We start from the raw sequence: 10,035 nt of genomic DNA on the forward strand, positions 1-10,035 counted from the left end.
CACTGAGGGCTTTTCTGAAGGCACGTTTGCTGCTGTGGCATATTCAGATTCTGAGATCTGTGAAAAGGAAAATGTGTGTTTTCTCTCAACATCAGGATTTTGTAAATGCCCCAGATATCAGGATTTTTCCTTTGTCATATCTTCCCTTGATTTTAGCATTAGAGACAACTCTCAGAGAGTCAGATAGCAAACATTGTAAAATATATGTGCACACTCCGTGTGCAACAAATTAAAAGGTAAAAGGGTATAATAAACAAAACTTCAAGGTGGAAAGTATCTGAAGTGTCACTACAGGGCAGATTGTATTTTTCAATATGTTTGGTGATTATGGCTTTCCAGAATCATACATATGTAAGGTAGAAAAGTGACTAAACAGGGTGTACAGGAATGACAAAAATCATATCAGAAGACCTCTATTTTATTTCCTTAAAGACATATGTAGGTGTCTACTCTGCCTTAAACCTATGCCCTGGTTTGAGTTAGAATAGGACTAATTCTATTCAGTAACTTGACTTCTTAGCTCAGTGTCTGCTCACAGACAGCACTTTCCAAAGTTCAGGACAAGTTTTCATAGAGAATGGCTGCTTGTAGCAGTGAGAAGGCTGACAGTTACAGGCAAGTCATGGAGTGTAGATCAAAGTCACTGCTAAATCTTGTTCACCATGTTGAAGAATGAAGAGTAAATGTTCACACCTGCAGGGAAGAGCAAACCCTAAACTGACCAATGTAGGCTTCCATTATGTCTACATCATATACAATATAAAGCTGAGGGCTCACAAATGTCAGATCTCTTTGAAGGATGGTGAGGAGCACTTGGTCCATTCTTTCTATGATCCAAATGCATGAGTTTCTGAATCCAGCTCCTGAATGTAGCTGCTGAATTCAGTTTCTATCTGCCTGATGCCGAATTCTGTCTTGGACTTCCTCAGAGCTTGCCATAGCACTGGTGGTGACAGTGATGCATTTGCCATGGGGGGATTTGGATTGATATTAGATCTGCATGTATTTGCATTTATTTAATTTTATTGCCACTATTTTCATCAAAGTAGTTTTAGCTTTCACTTTCTTTTTCCTTTGGAAAGGCAGTGGCGTTCACAGAGAGCCTCTGTCACTCATTTAGTGGCCAGTCCAGCCCTACCCCTAGACAACCTAACTCTTAGTTGCAGTTCCTTGTAATTTGTATTTTCATTTCCTTGCTTTGCCCTCTTGAGCTGAAGAAGATACTTTGCAATGAATCCAAACTATGAACTTGTACTGTTACTAGAACACGTTTCTTGACTTCCATCTGAAGGGGAGAAAAAAAATGAAGCTGACATATGAGGCTGAAAACAAGGAACAGTCATTCTTCTTTTAATTTCCTATTTTATAGATGTTAAAAACCAGAATTTGATGTACGAATATATTTCAATTTTCTCTGGAGATTATCAGCTGCATTTTGGTATTTTCTTCTTTGTGCAAAATTATGAATTGTTGAGATTCTACACTTTATTCAGAAATTCTATTCCAAGAGAGAAAATTCAGGGAGGGAAAAAGGTCACAGACTAGAACATTTCTTTGCACAAGAGCTTTCACAACACTAGAAAAACTCTTACAAATTCAATTAATGAAACAAGAAAAATCTCACATGGCTGGAGAATATTTAGGTCATATTAATAGGCCTTCAAATCAAATGAAGGGTAATTTAAGGGAAACTTGAGGGGAATTCATATAATTCCTGATGTATCTTGCAGAACTCACTAAATCTGTTTTTTAATCTGATTCATTTATGCTCATTTACTTCCAGTGGCCCAGCACTGTTTAGCTACATTTAAATGAATTTATCTTGTACTACATACAGTGCAAAAATAGCTAAATCAAACATACGGAGATATCTGAATGCTAACATTTCTCCCACTTCTCAAAATCCTCTGTTCTCCTGATTTATCATGGCACTTCTTCGTGGCCTATTATAAAAAGTGACTAAGGTTTCCACAAAATACTTTGGCATGGTGCCTGGCTTTGATGGCTCACTAGAAAATGATCCATATCTAACATTCAGACCAAGTTGCAGACATCTGCACTGCTCTTGTCTGCTGCTGCACCCAGTCAGAGGCTCTCCAAGATACATGTGTCTCTTTTGGGTTTCAGAGATGTAAAAATTCACTTTTTGAAAACAGCTTTAAATAATGAGAGTATAGAGGTATCAAGTGCTACAACAAGACTAGCTCAACCATTTTCACTTTGAAAAACAACAGCAACAACAACGACAACAACAAAAGGAAAGTTCCACTCCACAAATCAAGCACAGTTTCACAATGGTTCTGCAGCAGAATTCTAGATTATTATCATTCTTCTATATTTCTCATACTGAAAGAGGACATATCTGTTTTTATGGCCAGACAAGAAAGGAAAATTCTTATTTCGAGAAACTCGTAGGTCAAATGCAGAGATGTAAGCTAACTTGATATTTGATGGTTTATATTGTAAGCTAACTTGATTTTTGATATTTGATGTTACCGGAACCAGGATGGAATAAAGAATCAGATGCAAATATCTTCATAGAGAAAATTAGAGATTTTTCCAGATGACAACAGGAAATGCACAAAGAAGTCATAGACAGAGAAATAGTCCAGTGAAAGAAGTTGCATACTGAAAAGTTTCAAGGCCATGTATATTGGAGGGAAAAAAATAAATAAAGCCTTAAAACCAGTGTGAAGAACAGATGAACAAGTAGCTTTGGAGATTGTTTCTACAGTCACTTTGGTACCTGATGCCTCATGTCAAACCCTAGCAAAAGGTTTGGCTCTTCACTGAACTCCTTATTGAATGAAGGAATGATCTCTCTAAGGAGGTGATTAAATTCCTCTCCTTAGAGATGCTTAAAAAAATGCAGAGGTGTGGTGCTAATTGAAGTGGTTTAGCATTAGACTTGGTAGTTAGATAATGATTGGAATTTGCAATCTTAAAGGTCTTTCTCAACCAAAAGGATTTTATGATTCTTCAAAATATCTTGGCTAGCAATTTAATTTACATTTTTTAAGGAAAATAATTATTCCCAAGAACATTAGGAGAAGACTGGAATGTGCCCTTCATGCATGATGGAATCACTTCACAGAGAAAGTGAGTCACCATTGGAATGGGCTGCCCAGGAAGGTGGTGGGGTCACCATCTTTAGAGGCATTCCAGAAAAGACTGGATGAGGCACATAGTGTCACAGTCTAGTTGATTGGACTTGGCTAGGTGATAAGTTGGATTGGATGAGCTCAGAGACCTCTTTCAACCTGGCTGATTCTATGAGTCTATGATTTTTTTTTTTTCCTTCAAGCCAAATAAAGAAACAGATTTACTTGAATTGCCACTCACTTTAGATAGGACAAAGTTAAAAAGGTAAATATATATACATATATATATATATATATATTCCATAAGTATATGTCCATGTACAACAGTTTCATGTCCCTAAAAACTGGCCATCTATGATAGATGCTGCCCAGGACATACTTACATAAGGTCACCAAATAAACAGAAAGAATGATAAACAGAGTAGATGACTTAACCAGCAATGCATGTTTAATGAACTCCAGAAATCCTTTCACTGTGCTTCTGTAATGAAAAAGGGACACTTTGATACTATTTCCCTTCTAAAAAAGTCAGTGCTATAAGTCAATATAAGAAAGTTTCAACAAAGGAAACCTAATCACTGCGATAGTAGCAGGGAATATTTAAGGCTTTATGAATGTCGTTCAGAAACATAAAACATCTTTTCATTCTCATGCACCTACATGAAAAAAATAAGAGTTCTCTGAAATAACAGCTACTTATGAGCAGGATTTTATCAATGTTGTATTTGTTTGTTGGACTGCTTTTAGGAGAAAGAAATTATACCTCAATTAGAAAGCATCATATCAGCAACACCAAAAACATTGTTTCAGGATGTCACCCTCCTACCACTCTGAAGCACAATGAGGATGTCAGTCATGCTGAAGTTTTGCTGTGATAGACTACTGAACTAGCCCACACTGTTCAATTCTTAACGTAAGTCGTGAGTGTCTGCTTCCTCATTGAAGCTAAATGGCAAAATCTCATTTTATCATGTTGCTTAGCCTGGAGAAGAGGAGGCTCAGGGGTGACCTCATTGCTGTCTACAACTACCTGAAAGGAGGTTGTAGCCAGGTGGGGGTTGTCTCTTCTCTCAGGCAGACACCAATGGAACAAGAGGACACAGTCTCAAGTTGTGCCAGGGGAGGTACAGGCTGTATGTTAGGAGGAAGTTCTTGATGGAGTGATTTGCCATTGGAGTGGGCTGCCCAGGGAGGTGGTGGAGTCACCATCCCTGGAGGTGTTCAGGAAAAGGCTGGATGAGGCACTTAGTACCATGGTCTTGTTGACTGGATAGGGCTGGGTGCTAGGTTGGACTGGCTGATCTTGGAGGTCTCTTCCACCTGGTTGATTCTATGATTTGGGAAAAGAAAAATAAGAATAAAACTAAGCAGCTCTCTGAATGCCTAGCCTATGATTTTCCCCACCTGGTTCTGTTTTTTTTTTTACCCCTTGGACAACAGTCAGGGAAAATACTTTCTGAAATTTCCTTTAGACTACATGAAATAAGGCTATCAAGCAGCAACAATTTTTGAGCTGCTCTTTTATCATCCAGTAGCTCTCCATCTTCCTTAACTTTAAAGTGAAGTCACCTTCAGCTGTTGCAGTCTTTTCCTGTAGTCTCTCATCCTTTCCCTTTCTTCGTTAGTATCCTAACAATGTCCACACAGTTGTAAAGACTATCAGAGTCATAGATTTGTTTGTTAAGAGTTCAGTGCTGATAAGTGGTGCAACAGTTTGCGAGCTACACGAGACTGAGTAACTGTCTTCTTCAAAGAAAGATGATAAATTAGTCTAGGTCATATGGAGATTCTTAAATTGGATGTACATATGTCAAGTGTGGTGATGGCATCATGTTTGATAGCAGTCGTGAGAATAAAAAGATTCCAATAGCACGTTGTGTCAGATAGGTACACTGACCTCCACTGAATATGGAGTCAATATGGAGGAAGAAAGGGCAACCATAGGGCAGCTGAGTAAAGAGAATGTTGGGAGTGAAAGAGAGACTTTTGACAATATGCTGGAGGAAAACACATGGCATGCAATAAAAGTAGCTGTCTTGGCAGGACCAGGTTGAAAGAAATGGCTACTATGAAATCCAGCCAACAGAGATTGTTTCTAGAGATCCTTCTGATAAAGTACAGGTTTTAGTTGACCTTTTGGCAGTGAGATAATGCTGAAGGACAATATTTTCCTGAAGGCAAAAATGTAGGTGTAAATAAGTCATTGTTTTGAGATCCAAATGTCCTGTAGTGAATTTTGCAGTTTCAGTATACGGGATATATGTTCAATTTTGAACAAATACATTCATCTTTCTTAAAAAATGAAAATACTTTCAAAAGTTACTTTTCCTCTCTTCTTTTCAGCTGTCAGAGTGAAATCTTGGTAGAGAAATGAGTTATTCTTATTCTTTGAAATAATACAACATTCTGAATAAGCAGTTAAGAATTCCAGGACCTCTGGAGTATAACAAAATGCTTACCTCTTTCTGAAAGCATTTATGAACTCTTAGTTGTAATAATTCATCAAGAAGTGTGTGAAGGTCTCACTAAACAAACAATGCGTAAAAGCTTCTCCTATTTCTATGCCTTATGATGTTCTGTATTTATTATTCCCCTTTCTGAACAAATATATTGTATATTTTAATGTTGCATATCTAACTGAACACTCTCATTTTGCTCCTGTAAATAGGAAGACAGATAAAGACAGAAGATGTCACAAAGTGTTTACCACAGCCCGACTGGGCTTAGACATATGACTACCTTTTGTGACTGGTGTAATTTCATCAGTCAGTCCTCATTTTGACGTGATTTCCATCCTGGCTTTATCCAGCTTTCTCTTTCTTATAATTCAGAACCTTGTCACCCCTTAAACTTGGATCATATCCTTGCTATCCAGATTCTTATCTCTTCCCACGTGTTTAAAACTTTCTTCAGAGCTCTAAACTGTAAATATTCACTTTCATACTAAACAAGAGTTGATAACCTGTTCTTTCAGCTCACATAATCCTGTGAAGAAGGGAACAACTAACACAGACATCAAACCAACCCTCATTGTCTTCTGAATGTCTAGGAGACAGAAGTTTTCTTTACAGCCCTGCAAAGTTCCCACTGAACATGTTTTACTTTCTTCCAATATCTACCTTAGCTATTCCCTCTGACCTGTGCTCTTCAAATCTTAAACCATGAATGAACTTGTTGTAGCACTGGTCAGGCTTCTGGACCCTGTGAGAAACATTTTCAAAGGAAATACAGGCAGGAAGCAATTTTATGTTAATCACAGCATGCAAACACACAAAGATCTATTTCAAAATTGAAATAAATAAAAAGGTGGAAAAATCTATTCTAGTCATTCATCTTGCACAACATTAGAAAGCTAATAATGGAACAATACCACAATGTTAGACATTGGGGAAAGTTCCTCCTCTTTCAGGGTAGGCAAGCTCCAAGGTTTGTTGCTCAGAGACATCATAAACTTGGCCCTGATGGATAAGTTCAAAAGAAGGACAAATAAAAAATCCTAAACACTGCACAGACATAGTTGGTCCTTCAGCTGGACATGTACTTAACTATTTTAAACAGGCAGACAGGCTTCTGGAGTTTCGGTATAGCTCTACAATTCCTTGATTCTGTTATGAAACATACAAAGCTTTTTCTGGTGGGCAATAAGTTATCATGGGACAGTTATGTGCCCACATGGCCAAGAAGGCCAATAGCATCATGAGGTGCACTAAGAAGGGTGTAGCCAGCAGTTTGACCAAGGTTAGCCTTCTCTTTCTACTTTGCCCTAGTCAGACCACATCTGGAGTATTGTGTCCAGTTCAGGGCGCCCCAGTTGAAAAGGGACAGAGATATACTAGAGAGTGTCCAGTGGAGGGCTGTGAGGATGGAAGCATCTGTCTGATGGGGAAAGGTTGTTTGGTTTAGTAAACAAAAGACTGAGAGAGTATCCTATTAATGTTTATAAATGTCTGAAGTGTGGCTGTCAAGAAGAAGGGGCCAGTCTCTTTTCAGTCGTGTCCTGTATTAGGACAAGGAGCAATGAGAACAAACCAGAACACAGGAAATTCCACATCAACTTGAATGAAAGCTTCTTTACTGTGAGTGACTGATCCTGGACCAGACTACTCAGAGATATTGTGGAATCACTTTCTCTAGACACTTTAAAGATCTGCCTGGATGCATTCCTGTGTGACCAGCCCTAGGTGATCCTGCTTTGGCAGGTGGATTGGACTTGGTGATCTCTGGAGGTTCCTTCCAACACCTACTCTTCTGTGATTCTATGATTCTACATTAAAGTGAACAAGGGCCATGAAAGACAAATAATTATCAATCTGATACTTCATCAACAACCTAGTAGCCACACAGGGAAGATTAACATCTAGATAATTCAAACTCCATTAGCTAATCAAAATCAAGCCATTTCAAAGTTATTTTAAGATAAGTCATCAAGGTTAATGACCTGCATAAAATATTCATATTTTAATGTATTAACAGATCTTTGGATGACATTTTTAAGGATCCATTGTGGCTCTTACTGCGTTCCAGACCTATAAATTTGTAACAGTATTAGTCATTACTTTAACAGAGGAAACACTCTTTCTCTGTTCATGTATTACTGGATTCTTTTAACAGTAAAACATTTAATTTAAACAGCTAACTTAAGGTAACAAAAATCATTATAGCTAGCATAGTTGAATTGGTTGTGGCAATTAATGAGGCAAGAACTATAAAATATGTTAATATTTTACTTCCAAAAAAAAAAAAAATACCCACAAACTATATACAAATGAGTTAAAATTGGGTTCTAATTGGTTTGGGAATATCTTCACAAGGATGCTTATAGACAATTTAGTAATTTAGGAAAATCAAAAAATTGGAAAGATTTAGCCACAAAATGGCTTTGCCCCACTCATGAATAGTCAGCCTGGAGCCCTAGGGAAAGTCTGTTCTACTTACATCAGTGAAGTGGAAATTTTGAGATAGCCCCTGTCTCCTCTGCAGCAGTGTTGGAACTGCTCAACATCTTCATAGACATCGAGAGGCTCCTAGATCTTCACAGGGTCTAGCAGGGTGCTGAGAAAGAGGCAGACGATCTCTGATCTGATCCTTTTTCCTCTTAGCATGGAGGTTTGCAGAGGTGCTGGCAGGATCTCCTGCAGATGTGCAGAGAGCATGATGTTGGTGGCACTTCTCACCATGTTGTGAGGCTTTCTGGTAAACTTGAGGCACTTAAGTTTCCAGGTAGTTTAAACTCAAAACATGAGGGCTAAGCTGGTCTGAAGCTCAAGGTGGAACAAAGCCAAGAGCAATGAGACAGTGTTGGGAGAAGGAAAGAAATGGACACTGCAGCCAATCCAATATGGATTATAAGCAGGTGACAACTTTATTGGAGCAGTAGCGTTCTTTTATAGCAAGCAGCTAATGTATTCCACTGTCAGCAATTGCTTATCTGTAGCTCTATGGGATGCACTTGTGTGGTCCTTCCTTCAAAACAAGTATTGTGTTCCTTCTTCACAACAGGAAACATATCATTTTCCCCCTTGTTTACCACTTTGCCCAAGGACAGTGTCCTTGGTCACTTTGTCACATCAGCATGTTGCAATCTCTTCATTCTGCTGACCCACCAATTTCATATATTCTCCATGCCCATTCTCTCTTAGCCATTCCTCAACAATTCCCCCGTTTTGTTTTTGGGCCAGCAGAATGGGTGCCCGGGTTGCTTTCTCCACATCACGCAAGATGCATGAGTAGGCTATCCTAATAATCAAGAATACAAGGAGAACTATTCCTAGCAAGCGAAGCCCTTCCTTAATAAGGCTCAGGAGCCATGGTGAAAGTCCACCGACAAGAGACTGGAGCCATTCGTCAAAGGGGCTCGTCTCCTGCTTTACCTTCTGCGTATGTTCCTTCAACCATGTCAGTTTTTTGTGAATTGACTCACTATGATCTGACAGGTTAAAGCAACACATACCTTCAAAATCTTCACACCCATGGCCCTGGGCAAGCAATAGGAAGTCTATAGCGGCGCGGTTTTGAAGCAAAGCGTGTCTAAGGCTATTCTGATCTACTAGCAGCTGCTGTAAAATGTTGGTCGTTACATTGGCTTGTTTGACTGACCAACATGCCAATTTATCTATTTGTCGCAATGCCCGGGCAGCAGCAACCCTAGGTGCGAAGAAGGAGGCAAACACCCTAGCGGTGAAAGACCAAAGCTCTACATCATCCTTACAGTCCGGACCTAGCGCGGATATTGAACGCTTCTCCCGTCTTACCAGGCCTGACAGTTTGGTTATGTTCAGCCAATCCCGATGGTGAGGGGCAAAGAGACTAAGCCTCCCTAAATAGCAGGGCCCACCATAGGCATTCCTCGGTATCCCCTGCCATGCTCTGTCGCCACATATTAGGAACACGTTGGGCGGTAAAGCCTTGGCTGTCTTGTTATTCCATAGCAGGGGTATGTTACTTTTCCTAATGTCCTCAGTATTACTGAAGAGAACACTGGTGGCCCCATAAGCTCCTGTACTACAATTATAGGCATGAAATCCATTGCGCGCATTACAAATACTAGTGCCACAGTACCCGCCAAGAGATAAGAAGTCATCATAAGGTGGCCCAGATGACACGTCTGTCCATTGGAAATTTTTCTCAGGGCCTTTAGACAGTACACCCAGCATTTGGGCTACATGTACCATAACGGTCATACCCCTGAACTTGTCCCCAAATACAAAGCAAGTCTTACTCCACCCCTCTTTTTGATGTCCTATCCTTTGGGAGCCCAATAGCTGCAGCTCTTGAGGGTCCCAAGGCATTAAAACATTCAGCCCCTGCAAGAGGGCGGCTGCGCACTCAGCAGGGGATTTGGAGTTGGTACAGCTGCCAGTGGTTTAGTAGTCTCCCCCTTTTTGTTTTTTGCTTGGGTGACAGCACCAAGCAACGTGTGCTCGGCGGGCAGGAT

General features: G+C 39.7%; 1 protein-coding gene across 1 annotated transcript; it reads right to left on the bottom strand.

Annotated features, from left to right (window-relative positions):
* Nucleotides 1-8,622: 8,622 nt before the first annotated feature.
* On the bottom strand, nucleotides 8,623-9,772 carry LOC135192995 (uncharacterized). The gene has a single exon (XM_064176386.1). The coding sequence runs from the start codon at nucleotides 9,770-9,772 to the stop codon at nucleotides 8,669-8,671; it is 1,104 nt and encodes a 367-aa protein (XP_064032456.1). The 3' UTR covers nucleotides 8,623-8,668.
* Between the last annotated feature and the right edge of the window lie 263 nt (nucleotides 9,773-10,035).

Source organism: Pogoniulus pusillus, chromosome Z (genome assembly GCF_015220805.1).
Source record: "Pogoniulus pusillus isolate bPogPus1 chromosome Z, bPogPus1.pri, whole genome shotgun sequence".
NCBI classification, from domain to species: Eukaryota; Metazoa; Chordata; class Aves; order Piciformes; family Lybiidae; genus Pogoniulus; species Pogoniulus pusillus.

Excerpts from the sequence above, each read along its gene's own strand:
- LOC135192995 (XM_064176386.1), bottom strand. The coding sequence starts at position 9,772 with ATGGTACATGTAGCCCAAATGCTGGGTGTACTGTCTAAAGGCCCTGAG.